We start from the raw sequence: 15,946 nt of genomic DNA on the forward strand, positions 1-15,946 counted from the left end.
CACGATGGCATCACAACTTGCTGGGAAACAGGTGACAAAAAGATTATATTAATTATATGAATTATTATACTGTCTATATAATAAATTTTCATCAATTCATTTGGTAAAGAACACCTGGATGACTGTACTAAAGCGTTTTTCAAAACATGCAAAATAAATAAACAGTATACATTTTTAAATAATAATAATTAATACTTCATATTAAAATGAAGTAAAATAAATCATGTTTCTTGTAAAAGATTAAAATTATGAAGAAGCCGCCGTAAGTTACTGAAAAATCCTTCAACTTTTGCCTTTAGTTCGAATAGAGAGAGAAATCAATGGGTTGTTAATTAAGTAGAGGATTTGTTAAGTACCCAGACACAATGCAAAACTCGGTCAGGCCAAGCCACTGTGATGGAGGCTGTCGGGGAAAGTGTTATAAGATGAGACTGAGACGGGATTAAGAGGGGATCAAACACAACCACACACACACACACAGCAATCCTAAAGCCCGTCAGTGTCTCCTCTTACTGCTTTTCTGACGTACAGTAATCCCTTCTGTGTACATCTCAGTCGCTCTCTGCTTCTGTCTCTCAGTCTTTGCTCACACACACACACACACACACACACACACACACACACACACACACACACACACACACACACACACACACACACACACACACACACACACACACACACACACACACACACACACACACACACACACACACACACACAGGTCTAGAAGTGTTTACTCTCTCCTGTGTTATGAGCAGGGTATCTCTGGCTAACTGACAGGGTACATCTGTTTGGCCATCGGCATGGACAGAGAGAGCTTTGAACTCAAGAGAACGGTTTGTGTGTGTCAGTGCTTGCTGCTGCTTCAAAAGAAACGGAATTAGAGGAGTGTGTGTATGTGTGTGTTGGTGTGTGTACCAGCAAACTGGGTAGCAAGGAAGAGCAAGACATGAAGGTTGTGTTCAGAATGGAAAACTATCATAATGCTTACTATGCACCATATACACTTTGCTGCCTATTATGTAAATATTTTTAAATAGATTTTTAAATGTTTTATTTATATTTATTTGATTAAACATACTGTAAAAACTGCAATTTGAAATAGTATTACAATTACAACTGTTTGGTATTTCTTTTTTTTTTATGTATTCCTGAGATTGATCCTTAAGAACTGATTGATTGATTGATTGATTGATTGATTGATTGATTGATTGATCATTGATTGACCATTGATACTTAAGAAATCATTCTGATTTGGTGTTTAAGAAACATTTCTTATTATCAATGTTGAAATATATATGTGGAAACAGTGATAAAATATTTTCATGATTCTTTGATGAATAGAAAAAGAACAGCATTTATTTGAAACTTTAACAATAGCCGCATTTCCACCATCGGGCCGAAGTTGTATTTCCACTTGAGCTTGGTTTGGCATGGAAAGATTACAAACCGTTCTCGGCCCGGAATTCTCAGCACGCTTGGCTAACAGTGCTGGTAAAATGCGTGCAGTGATGTCACCATTCAGGATTTATCACTTGTCTGTTTCTCTGTAGCTGGCCAAGTGTGCTATTTGAGAGACGCAAATACAAGTTAATAATAAAATTAAAAGAAATATCTAATCATCCTTCATAGTGTGTAGATATTTACATCTCATAATGTCTGTAAACTCTGGTGTTACCAAAGTAATAGCTGACGCATTTGTTAAACCAAATTAAAACATATCCGTACCGGCTGGGCCGGATCAGCACCGAATGGAACGGTTAAGCAACGAGAATGGTTTGGCCCGACGGTGAACACGCAGCTGATGTCTTTAGTGTCACTTTACTGTTATCTTATCACTCCTGGTTAATTCGTTTTAAACAGAAAATTCTGGAAAATGTAGATCATGCAGGTATTCCATGAATAAAGACAATTCATATACTGTACAAAGTATAAATAATGCATAAGCAAACTACTTTCATTTTAAAAATAGAATGTGGCATGCCATTCTGAACATACCTTGGCAGAGAGAGAGAGAGAGAGATAGAGAGAGAGAGAGAGAGAGAGAGAGAAAGAGAGAGAGAGAGAGAGAGAGAGAGAAAGAGAGAGAGAGAAAGAGAGAGAGAGAGAAGAGAGAGAGAGAGAGAGAGAGAGAGAGAGAGAGAGAGAGAGAGAGAGAGAGAGAGAGAAAGAGAGAGAGAGAGATGGCAATAGCAAAAGGAATGTAAATGGAATCACCACAAAATCCCAAACTCTAGCCCATTTCCCCCCAACCCGTGAGCTAAATTGGAGAGAGATGGTGTGAAAAACAACAACAACAACAACAACAACAACAACAACAACAACAACAACAACAACAACAACAACAACAACAACAACAACAACAACAAAAACAACAACAAAAACAACAACAAAAACGAGTGCAGGCAGGAATGCAATGACAGAAAAACAATGGAGGTACAATGGAGGTAAACAGAAACTTCTATTAGGAGAACCCAATAATTGATTTCATTGAGCAAAACACTGAAGCAAGTGTAAGGCGGGTGCCAGCAAGTCTGGGCTACCCCTCGAGAAAACTAAAGGCTCTCCTGAGAATTAACATTTGAACTCTCGCTTGCATATGTAACAGCAACATCCGAGACACACCACAGAGTGCAGCTTACACCTCACTTTTACAGCTCCTCACCATCTCCCCCTCTCTTCTCCTCCTCACTTAAAGCTCACTAAAAAAACGATGCAATATTAAGTGTGTACAAAAAATAACTACCGTAAAACTTCAAATAATAGCCCAAATCGCCGAACTGCACCGGCTTGTATTTGAGACAGGCCTTTAATTTAGTGTTGAGATGAGCATACCATATCTGTGTTTGTGTTTAAACAAATCATTTAATGTCAGAATTAGCCTACTATATTTTCATATGTCTAAAGGGGAGACGAGACGAGAAGCGCAGCGCCACGTCTTTAAAAAATCAAACCCATTATTCTCTATGAGTGTACATCATCTCAAATCGTCTTTAATGTATATACTGACTTCACCCTGTGCTGCAATATACATTCAGTTTTACATTCATTTACAGAAATCAGCTGCTTGAATGAATATTGCTGATGTTATCGGATTTTCAGGTGATATTCTCAATTCATTCAGTTAACGGACGCTCTGAGGTAAAGTAAATTCAGACTGCAGACTAAGCAACGATTGTATTTAAAGGTAGGGTAGGTAGGAATTTTATTAAAAAAAATCCAAATTTGTTTAAACTTTCTATATATATATCAATACATAATTAAAATGTAAGTACTCTGAAAAAAAGAGTATAAAAATCGAGTGACTCTGTACCGTTTAATCTGCATTAAACACAGCGCATTATTTCCATTCGGGACGAAACAAAGGATTGGCTTAGGCGACTGTCACTCTCGCAACCATGGCAACCACCCTTTTGCCACAGGATCTGCCCACTTGCGCGAACCCGTTTGATTTGAGGAATTCAAGAGGCACGGAACCTAGGAATAGCAAAACAATGGCAGAGAAAGAGCTATCAAAATTCACATTACCGGCATATGCAGTTAGCGAAGGCAAACAAGGCAAAAAAGGAAGACAGTAATAGAAAAGGTAATGAAAAAAAAGTCTTTGGATAAACAAAGAAATAAAACGCGTGTCAATATCCTCGGACCCTAGTTGCACGGCCTCTTGCACGACCTCCTCTGCTTCGCCCTCGACCCCGGACCTGTCCTCGAGCTGACGATGCGGTACTTGTCTCTGGAGTGTAACGTTAGTCCTCATCAGAGTCAACAATGCTTTCATCATGGAAACTCTTACATGCAGAACACCATATATGTTATGAATCTTACACGAAATTCATCTTCATCACAGTGTAACTGATGGTAATGGAAAAACGTGTATCAATACAACCTGTTTTTAGCTTTGCCTTATAGATATAACTAGCTCGTTAGCGAATCAAAAAATATATATTTTAAACTTTACCAATATCAATATGCTAGCTTGATAGTTAGTACTAAAATACATCTTATTTGTTTATATTCATAATGATAAAGTTAGATTTTTTTATTACATGTGATTCTGACATTATGTCAATACATGCACTGTGCTCCTTCCTCTCCGCTTGTCTCAGGTAAATAATGCGTCTTCCAGCTCAGCGGTCGGAGTCGCGTGTTCATGTGTTTTGGGGGCGTGGCTTTGGAAGGAGCCCAGAAGGGAGGGGGTGGAGTGAATGGAAATAATGAGCTGTCTTTAAAACAGTCGTGAGAGGTCTACAGACACTCGATTTTTATACTTTCTTTTTCAGAGTACTTACATTTTTAATTATGTATTGATATATAAATAAAGTTTAAACAAATTTGGAAAATATGTTTTTTAGACAATTCCTACCTACCCTACCTTTAATTGTACAGTACAATCATAAAATAGTACAGACATGATCTTAACTCCATAATATCCTTAAACATAACTATATTGCAGGCCATAAACTGACAAAGTGCGCGTCCGGTGTGCGATACCTCGAGTTGTCATAGACCCGATGCGGCACTGCGCTTCTCGTACGGTGTGCGACCCCCTTTAGATTATAGGCAGCATAAAAAAACGAAACGATGTGACAGCCATGGGCTGAACAATACAAGTTACCGGTAATATCCATCGAGCCTATGAACTAGTTGCCAGAAACACATCAACAAGAAAGAATGAAGGCTACACTGTAAAACAACTGCAATCACAAAAGGACCCTTTATTCATCACTATCATCATCACCGCGATCCTCAACTACAAGTTCATTGGCGAATTCCTCCTCCTCATCGCTCTCCTCCACTTCCCTCTGCGGCCTCCGCTAACTCTGCCTGCCTAACAGCTCCCGCCCAGATGCGCAGGGCTCTCTTGCGTGCGCAATCTGCTCCATAGAACTGGCTTAAACAGACGATCTGACGGGTTTTAGAAGATTAAATACAACCCGAAACTAAAAAACAGACCGGGTCTCTATTTGAGACTGGCCTTTATTTATCCAAACCTGTAGCCACACCAAGCGTGTAAAAGAGACAGGCGTCTATTTGGGACTCAGCTATTATTTGAAGTTTTACGGTATGCATGTTTGGTATCATTTAAAGTGTCTCAGTGCGCCTGGTAAAATGGTCTCATCTCCCAGCCATAATGAAAAGCTAAAAGAAGCTTTAAAAGTGCCCCTTAAAAGTGTGCCCTCCCCCAGATCCTCCATTCAAACTACCTCCTGTAAGTAAAACAAGAACCCATTCAATTACAAATTCTGATCTCACAGTTGTGAACCCCTCAATAGGGGACCAAAATCTAAGTATAATGACAGACACCACCATTTGGTAAGCATACTGAATTATCTGGGTTTATAAGGAAAATGGGCAAAAGGTTCGAGGAGTCTGTAGGTAGACTTCCCACACGATCGCTGTGTGTAGTTTTCGTTGCCAGGTAAATATTTCTACTGTATAATTCCTCGATTTCCGAATTGTTGTTGTTATATTTGATTAACCGCTGATTTTTTTCTATGAATTGGATTTTGAATTATTGTTCTATTTCCTGGTCAATAAATTGTAAACATTTGATTTTATTCTGACTGACTCTGAAATTGTTTTCCCAAGTAGATTAAACGGATTCGTATGTTCCCGCAAGTTTTGCATCAGATTAGTGACGACTAATATTTGGCATACATCAATTCAAGTGTACTTGGTTTGTAAAGACAAGAAGTGAATTTTCATTTAGAACAGCGAATGCTGCTTGACCAATCTAAATTTGCATGTGTCTTATTTAATGTTACTTTATATAAGTGTATGTGGGAAACCACGGCATGGCCAATCCAAAGATTTATAAGAGAAGTAATGTTGGTCAGCTTGTATCTGTAATAGTGGCCATACCTCTACTGAAGAAAACGTTAAGTTAAATTCAAGTGTCTGCAATTCCATGGGGGCTATACCAAAGTATCTTTGATTGTGTAAATGTGAATGTGACTGATCTCAGGTACTGTATATAGCAATTACCTCTGTTTGGTGACCAAAACTGATGAGCTTGTGAACGTGAGACCCGTGTTAAACAAAAGACGTGAGGACCTCTGAGCGACATACAGTAGTTTCCTAATCTGGAACGGGTCAAATATACTTAAAGAGTTAAAAAGAATAATCAAACTTTCGCTCATTCGCTGATGCTCAGATATCATTAAAACCTTTTTCATTTATGGAGTCAGATGAAATAACGAGGTAATACATGTATTTCATTTAATCTTGTTGTGTTGCGTAAAAGGAAAGACAGTAATGAGTAGAAACCTTCCCTATTATTGGAGACCGCCATTGGACCGATAAACAGGCTTACAAAGTGATGCCAGACACATTTCAGCTGATCGGTTTATTTGGCCTTAGGAGACAGAATGTAACACAGCAGAAGCCAACATTGGCAGGTGACACTGACTGCTCGTATCAGTTTATATGGCAGATCAGCTGATAACCAGAACTCTCACTATCACACTGTTCCTCTGACAGAAAGTGTCAGAAGTTGTTCTTGTTAGTCACAGAGATTATGGATGGTGACAGGACGTCAGCTCATCCCATTGAATCGAAATATCCATCCAACGTCTCTAAAATAATTTTGTAAAGTGTAATTATTTTAATGTGAACAGAGGAAAGAATGAAGTGTGCCCGCAATGAAATTGTTATTTAGTCTACATGCAAAATTTAGGGTACACTGTAGATAATTTCTATGTTTTAAGTTAATTGTTAGGTTTGAACCAACAGGAACAAAAATTACAGAGCTGTGATTATATACTTGTGGAATTTAAATGACAGCAAATCCAATAGAAAAGTCACTTTATTCGCACTGGCCTTCAAGGACACTCTTCAGTATGTGGAACAGGGGAGGAGGAGAGAAGGACAGAGGGAAGAAAGAAATAAAGAGAGAGAGAGAGAGAGAGAGAGAGAGAGAGAGAGAGAGAAAGAGAGAGAGAGATGGTGACACATTTGGAATCAAAATGAGATTTTTGGAGGTCTTACTTTGATAAGGTCTCCCAGCAGCTTGTTGGCTTCAGCGTAGGCTTTCTTCACCTCTTTGAACTTGTTACCGAGGCCCATGCTGTGGGCCTGGAAGTGAAGGTTGGTGTACTGGCCCCCTGGGATCTCATTTTCATAAACATCTGCATTACCAGACTTCATTGTGGCGGTGCAGTCAAAAGGAGCGTACAGACCACGAGCCACTTCCCAGTACTCGCTGTAGTCAAACACTCTGTCCAGAGAAACACCTGTGTGACAGGAGAAGTGTTACAAACACTGCAATGTCACTGTAATATAATAAGCCATATGATTTCAGACAGCTTATTAAAACAATATGATATATTATTATAAGACACCAATTTTCAATAAAAAAGACATACCCCTTTGTTTCAAAGTTAAAAAAAAAGAAAAGAAAAAAAGTTTAACAGCATGATTGCTGGTGAAGACAATGCACATGATCCAGCAGAGAAATGTCGACCAATCATAAAACTGCAGTGAACAAAATGCTAAAAGAACTCTACAACAACTGCCCACTCCCATGAAGCACTGCAAATTTACTCTCTAACTACTTATATTTCTGTATATATCTTTTTGTATTGTCTTTTTGTCTGAATTTCTTGTTTGTTTGTTTTTATTTCAAATCAAAGTTTGTAATATCAACTCGAAGCTGGTTAAGATTTTTTTTTTTTTTAAATCCCAGGTGTCAAAATTAATGGAAAGAAAAAATCTTTTGGAAGCAACGCAATGTAAAATGTGGACAGGCACTGTTGAGCTCTATTACATGGCTCTCTGGAATGCTCGATATTTAATTATTATTATTTTTTTAATGAAATGTTATACATCATTCTTATATTATAAAATATGTAATTAATTTATAATATGATAAATATTTTTGACCGTAAAAGTTACCATTGTCCAAAAACAATTATAATAATAATAATTCCTACATATTTCTGCTGTGATAATGGTGCTGGTTCTCGTATTACATAGAAAAAATAACCAATATTTCATGTCTGTTTATTTCTTTGGTAAGTAGCCACATAATTAGCAGGAAAATGTATACTGTACAGTCAGCCAGACGGTGATGATCGTCCCTATGCAGATTAGAGGTCTGTATTGATTGTACATTATCCCTTTTTTAGACTAAGTGTAGGATGTTTACAAGCAATGCAATGATCAAAAATCATGCAAATTAAGTACAGGTCACATGCTTGGCTATATCAATTATTTAACCATAACTATTCCAAGTTCATAATATGAATTTCATATTCTCACAAACTGTGACACAAGACTGCCTTTTCAAATCTGTTTAACAAGACAGTGACTGCTCAGAGTAATTTGTGAATAGAGTCACTTAGTCATCTGTAAAGTTGTCTTTTAAAACATAGGAAAGACAGAAATATATTAAAGATGGAAATGACTGGGCTTAAAGTATTAATTCAGTGAAATTAATCACCCTGTCCTTTCAGATGGATTTAAGTGGTCGTGTTAGAAGCTCTCTCTCTTTTGCTAGAAACATTTGACTGACTGATATTGCTGTCCTAATCTGACACATCTCAAAACACACCATCAATCCATCAATAAAGACCCTGCATAAAGTCAGACTGTAATAATCAATGTGTGGATTTAATTAAGCCTGATGCCACAAGAGTAATCTTTCCACACACACACACGCACGCACGCACGCACGCACGCAGGCACACACACACACACACACACACTTCATAAGTGAGAAGCTCTCTGCTATTATAATGTTCCTACTGGGTTCGCATCACTCCAAAAGACAATAGTAACCAATCCATTAAGCGATGTCAATGTACATTGTGTGCTAAACTCTATCATTCTCTAATGTGTCACTACAGTAGATAAATGGCCCTAAATGCCCCCGAAATGACTGTGCATTTATGAACATATGAAGTATGTATGTATGTATGTATGTATGTATGTGTGCTTGCATGAGCTATAAATGACAGTACATTATGGACCAGTTTTCTAATTGTTTTTTTTTTTTTTTTTTTTTTTTTTTGCTGTATACAGAGCTTTGGGCTGTCACAGAGACAAGTGTGATTTCCCAAGGCATCTATTTCAGTGATATCTGTCAGGTATTATGGATATTTTATGCATGATAATCTCAGAAAAATGCTTACAGCAGATTTAAGACAAGGCTCTAAAACAAATCGTGGCATTCAACTTTCACACTTAACCCCCCAATCTCCCCATCTTAAACCAGCCTAAGGTGGTGGCCTAGCCAAGCGTGGTTAATCTGGTCTGTTTTGATGGTTTTAGAGGGGTTTTGGGTACATTATAACTGGGAGACCATCTGGCCGACCACCTAATAGAACACCAACTTGGATTAGGCTGCGAGTATGGAAGCCTGTTTCCACCTCAGAATAATCAAAAGTTAATTGAGAGATAAAGCTCAGATTGTAAAACAAAGTTACATAAAGTGATGAATTGAAAAATCACATTGTGAGATATGAAGTCACAATGCGAGATTCAAAATCACACTGTGAGATATTTGGGAATCAAGACTTGGTTTTAGGGATAATGTTATTATTATTATTAGGTTAAGGGTATAGGTTTATGGCAAGGGTTCAGATTAGGCAGTTAGTTGTGATGGGTAGGGTTAGGGTAAGGAGCTAGAGAATAAATGTCAATAAATGTCCTCACAAAGATAGATGTACAAGAATGTGTGTGTGTGTGTGTGTCTGTGTGTGTGTGTGTGTGTGTGTGTGTGTGTGAGAGAGAGTGAGTGTGTGTGTGTTTGTGTGTGTGTAAGAGATAGAAAGAGAGAAAGAGAGAAAGAGAAAAAGAGAAAAAGAGAAGACTGAAGACAAAGCAGAGAGACATTTAAAAGTGAACACAAACAGCTTGCACAGGGATAAAAGGTTTGATTGTGGAAGTGAGTCTGAATGTGTCTTTCCATTTAATCAAGAGATGGAGAGAAAAAGTGACAGATGGAATATGAGAGAGAAGTGTTAGTGGAAGCGGTGGGCTTGAAGACTGCATAGAAAAACATGGAAATGTAAGAAAAATAACTTACAGATGCAGAAGGAAAACAAACACATACAGATGGTGCCCAACCAGAATGCCTATTACCGCCGCGCCAGCCGCCGCGGCGAAATCACCGCGGCGAAAATAAGCCAGCCGCATTTCAAAGTCGTTCCCGAAATGACCGCCAGGTGGCGCAAAGGGACATTGTGCAAATCAGCAGCAATTGCCGTATTTTAAAATGTAAGTGGGTTAAATATAAAACCCTAAGCCTAATAGGCATATTTTTCATATATATAAATAGGCCTATAAGGCTACAACAGAATAGAACTAAAGAATCAATTTTAGAACTGAAAAAATAGAATCAAAAGTTAAAAATAGAGACGATATTAGGAGCAATGACGCTGAATATTTTTACTATTCTATTGAGGAATTAGATAAATGAAGAGCTCTCGTGAGCGATACAATTGCATAGTAATTTATAGTGATTTCAAAAGCAGTCCTTAAAAAAAAATACATGGAGTAGTGTGGCATAAATTTTGAGAGATTACGCGGAACGCGTTTTAGTTAAGATCCTGGTTTCAATGCCCTTAATCTATATTGGCTTGGCTACTGCTTTAAAAAAAATGACACAACGCGTTTTGAGATTGTTTTGAATTAAACATTGAAGTTTAAAATGTAGTGTTTTGGCACACCAGGCCGAGTGGCGTTACGCATTGTTCAAAAATCAGGTTTTATTCTGGCATGTAGAATTGGCGTTAGAATTTTTTTTTTTTTTATTAGATTTAGATTTTAGATTTCGTTAGATTTATTTTTTCTCATAACAGCTAAAATAACTTAATATATGCCTTGTCTTAATATGACCTACTTAATATAGGCAATAGGCATATAATATAATAAATTAGCAAAACTTGGCCACTAAATATTTAATTTTCAATTATTTGAATTATCACAATTAAAGTTTTAATTTTATTAAATTGAACAAGCGCAACAATCAGCATTTAATCAAATATTCTAAAAGATGTATTATTAATAATAATGTTATTTCAACATAATATTTCGTTATATCATAATATCGTTTTGTCGACATAATATGTGTGCGTGCAACAAGCAAGATGTGTATTTGTAAATCCGGTGATGCGTGCATTGATTTTTATCAATAAACTAGTGTTTTCTTGACGATCGCCATATTTGTAGTGAACGCACCTAGAGATAAATGCACATAAAGACATAATCTGATTATCAGAGAGTAGCCTTTTCTTTTCGTTTTGAATTATTTCGTTTGAAGGCATTTCAAGCTTTGTGTATTTGATGTATTTATCATGTCTGTGTGAGGCATACGCTGAGTTTCGTTAAGTTAGGAGGATGAGATGCGCTCCAGCTGACGTGCAACGCAAGTGACCGCGCGGGCGCCTCCATGATTAGTGTCTGTTATATTTGCTTCTCTTACTTATTAAATACAGGCAATTGGTTGATGAAAAATTGGTTAAAATTAAGATACAATTTATAGAAAACGAAATTCACTTTAAAGAAAGGTTTTCTACTGAACAAAACTTAATGAAGTGGTCAAAATCATGTCTGACCCACTCCATATCCATCTCTCGATATAATGCATCCTATCTTACTCCTGCTGTTCACTTTTCATATTCAACATAGATGGAAAAAAAAATAATTAAATGAAACCTTGTAATAAATTCACACTGTAGGGTAGACTGTGTACAGTTGAGACACCTTAAATAAGTTGCGTTCGCAGCAAGCACAAGTTGTGATTTTTGCTGTGCACTTGCATATTAGTGTCAGCTGGGAAGGAAATATATACCAGACCTCTTGGAACTTTAATTGAATACATAGCGTTGGTAAAGCATACTGAAATTACATCCCTACAAATTTATTAGGCCCTACTGAAAATAAATGTATCGAATTTAAGCAAAGTAGCCTAAATGTTAAGACTGTAAGCCCTTTGCTTTTTACTTAGCCTATAAAGGACTCTTACAGCCGACTTCGTGTTAATATAATTTGTAGAGGATTTTTTTTAACTCAAACACTAACACTGAAATAAATGAAACTAAATTATTATAATTTTTTTGGCACAGACCACGACGAGTGGCGCTATGCATTGTTCCAAAGCCAGGTTTTATTCTGGCATGTTGAATTAGTGTTCGACAAACGCGGCGGCGCGTTCATTTGAATGAAGAGCGCTTCTCGCTCGTGTGAGCGAACACACATTGGAACATTAGGCCATGTCGCAACGAGTGAATCGTGGCCGAGTGGTTGAACTTACGTTACGATCATTTAGATGACACGGGATCGAATCCCGAACTAACTTAGACTATTGATATTTTTATATTAGCCTATTAATGCATTTTATAGTCTATTGTTGATGCAGAGAAATTTGTCTAGTTCTAAAACATAGTTTTTTGCTTATAGCCTATTTACAAAATAAAATCACCATGCATTTCCATTTTACACTAAGGAACAAATATTATACAATGACTTTACTTCTGTAGTTCTGTATATATATATATGATATATATATGACGTTTAAACGACAAACAATAAAATCAGAACCAGTATTTGCGTTCATGGTTCCAGTGGCAGTAATGCATCCACGGCTTTTCAAAATGTCACAAAGCGTTTTGAGATTGTTTTGAATGAAATATTGAAGTTTATAATGAAGTGTTTTGGCACACCACAACGAGTGGCAAACTCTTTGTTTTGTTTTGCAAACTCAGCTAGCCTGTGGGGGGTTTGGAGAAGGCAATAGGGGTGCAGGACAGAGGTGTTAATGTTCCGTCTTTCATATGGAGAGTGTCGGAGCCAGCCTGATGAGCAGGCAAAGTTATTTTAAGGTTTAATCTCAAAATCTCCAAAAGTCCATAGCCTATGTCCAGTAGGCCCTATATCTTATTAAATTATATATTGTAGTTTTATTGATTGTATTTAAAGGTTTTCCACACACAATTTAAATTTAGCAGATACAGAGCTATTTAATTCGCGACCCACCTCGTTTTATTGTAGGTGAATTCAGCAAGGCGTGTTGTATCTTTGAAGGAACAAAAGCTATTTGTTACAGTTTTTTCTTTCGTGATTTGTGTGGATGACACACAGCGACATATACAGTATTATCAGCTGTATGGTGTTTTTTACGCTTCAAATGCTTAATTTCGAGAAAGACCCACCGCGCGCAGTGAGGGAGACCAAACTTACTAAAAAAATATCCAGCGCGAGAGAGGCAAAGAAAAACGCCTGTTAATTTATGTTGCTTTGAACTTTTTTTTCGTTTTGTACCGTTTTCATTTTTTAATTTAGCTGCAATTTCTTTGACAATAAATTTAAAATGTTTCTTATTTTGCATCGCAAAGGGAATAAACTCTATCGAATCGATGCAACCCTGTTTAAATAAATAAACTGTCCCGACACTTTATTCATACCTTGAAATGTGCGATGGGTTTTCAAACTTAATTAATTTTCTTTTTCTTTTACATTTTCATTGTTTATTTTTTAATTGAAAGCAATACTGTATTGAAAGTATTTTTCTGATTTGTTCGATCTGTTTTGGAAAATGTCTACCGTTGCTATGGCCGGGTATAACTGTCAGTCATCTCAATCTCGTGAATGATTCACACACACAAAAAAACATAATTTAGCAGATTAAAGACGAGCTTCATCATCTTCATTTTCTGGTGCAATCGGCTAACAGTCTTCCTTCATCAGATATGTCATAGCGTGCAGCGGCTCAACTGGAATGTAGCAAATTTATGTTAATGTACAATTGATAATTAAACAAGATGATTGACTTTAATAAACAGATGCATATTTAAGCATCAAGAACGGAAAAACATAAACACTGTCGGCTATACTGAGATTCGATCTCAGATCGTTTGAAGCTCAGAGAGTCTATTGTTAATGCATTGACCACAGATATCGTCTGAATAGCCTCGGTCTACTATTTTCTCTGTTTTAAAAGTAAAAAAAAAAAAAAAAAAAATTATGTCAAAAAATAAAAAAAGTGTTTTTACAAGACCTTGTGCTGTTTATTTATTTATTATTATTATTATTATTATGCAGATGTTAATTCAGCCATTCTGTTGGAAAAAGATTGTCCCTAATGTAAAATGGAAATGAATGGTAATTTTATTTTAAAAATATAAAATATTTAATAGCCTATAGGCTATAGGAGAAAAAAACAATATGGTGTAGCAATATTTTAGAACTATCAAATCAAATTAATAATAAAAAAAGTAGCCCATGTTTGTTCGGGATTTGAAACGTAAGTTATAGCCTACCACTCGGCCACGAATTTGTTTTGTTTTATTTTGTTTGAAATGTATTTTTACATATTTTGCTTTCGTTAATGTTAACCAATTCTGAGCATAATAGGCCTATATTTTTTCCCTAAAAGTTTGTTTTATTCTCTGCTTTGTTTGTTTATATTTTAACATATTCAATCAGTCTCATTTTTGTTCAAATAATGATTTATTTATTTTTTTATTTTTTTATTTTTTAAATAAACAGATAGGAAGCTTACCTTTTAAAATGCCGCAGTTGCTGCTGTTTTGCCCTGTCACTTGCCCGGTATAGCCTATAGTAATTTCGCGAACGACTTTGAAATTCGACTGGTTTATTTTTGCTGCGGCAGTATAATAGGCATTGTGGTTGATTATTTATTAAAGAATTCAACTGATAATCATAACAACATGTAAGCCTAATTCTGAATATAAGAAATAATGCTTAAACCGACTAACATCGGTTAGTAACTGCAAGTCCTGAAAATGTTTTAATTTTACGGTAAATTATTTTAATTTATTTCACTGTTATGTTTCAGTTAATAAATCTACAAACACATTAAAATAACACGAAGTAAATGACAAGTAACCTATTGACATAGCCTTTCTAAATGATAGAAAAACTGGGCACACAATGTTAACGTGTGTCTACTTTGTTTAAATTAAATGAATTTGAATTCGTTTAACCACAATATTTATCTTAAATGTATCTGTGACCTCAGCTCAGATTACTGCCGCGGCAGATTACGGCATTAAAGAGAATAAATTGACACTTTTCAAAGTCTGTGATTACAGCGCCACTCAGCGGTAAAAGGCAGAAAATACACATCCCAATTTTGCCGCCGCGGGAACGGCGGCGGTAAAAGTCGCATTCTGGTTGGGCACCATCTGTAGGGACAGATGAGTGTAGGCGGAAGAGAACGAGTGAAAACAGGAAATAAAGGGAAAGATTAGAAGATGTGAATAAAAAAGCCTGAAGAGAGGGAAAAATGGGAGAGAATATGTGTGCTATAAAGGAAAAGAGAAAAGAGGGGGAAGAGAAGGGGGAGGGAGACAAAAACGCCAAATATGGAGCTCAGCTAGAGCACACAAATCAATGGCAGGGCAGCTAGTCAGGGCAATGCAGACAACAATATACAATATAAATGAATAAAAATAAAAGAAAACCAATGAACATAGAGAATGAAAACAAGATGCATGTAAGAAGCTTGGTACAATAAATGTGTGTCTGTGTGTGTGTGTGGCATTAATAACAAATTTCTCTAACAGCTCAGGCAGAGATACAGTGAGCTAAATATTTACCTGTGCTAGCCTGCTACACTGGCAACTAAATTAACCAGCACAATACACTAGAGAGAAAACCAATGACAGTAAGAGAGAGTGATGAGAGGGAAAAGGGATCTTCAGGAAACTAGACGTCTACTGTGTACCAATTACCTCAACAGATGCGCCCATGAATAAAAAAAAACTATGTACTTAACACACAAACACACATGCTCATGTGCTAGAAAAGAAGAAAAGATATATGGTGTATACATCTCTTTATAAAACGGATAGTTCCAGTCCTTGATTCTGATTGGTTGAGCCGTGTTCGAAGCCGTTGTAAATTACTCAACAAACCCGTGACCGCATTACATTAGTATTACTGCGCAACTGCTGTTTGTGATTCTTTGTTGCTGCAT

General features: G+C 36.6%; 1 protein-coding gene across 1 annotated transcript in view; it reads right to left on the reverse strand.

Annotated features, from left to right (window-relative positions):
* The window catches only part of pcxb (pyruvate carboxylase b), a 249,787-nt gene that overhangs the window by 35,238 nt on the left and 198,603 nt on the right, over positions 1–15,946 (reverse strand). Inside the window, exon 17 of the mRNA XM_081348433.1 lies at positions 6,991–7,235. Coding sequence (XP_081204559.1) covers positions 6,991–7,235 — 245 coding nt within the window. The remainder of the gene's footprint in view (positions 1–6,990; positions 7,236–15,946) is intronic.

Source organism: Scardinius erythrophthalmus (assembly GCF_964197995.2).
Source record: "Scardinius erythrophthalmus genome assembly, chromosome: 2".
Taxonomy (NCBI): Eukaryota; Metazoa; Chordata; class Actinopteri; order Cypriniformes; family Leuciscidae; genus Scardinius; species Scardinius erythrophthalmus.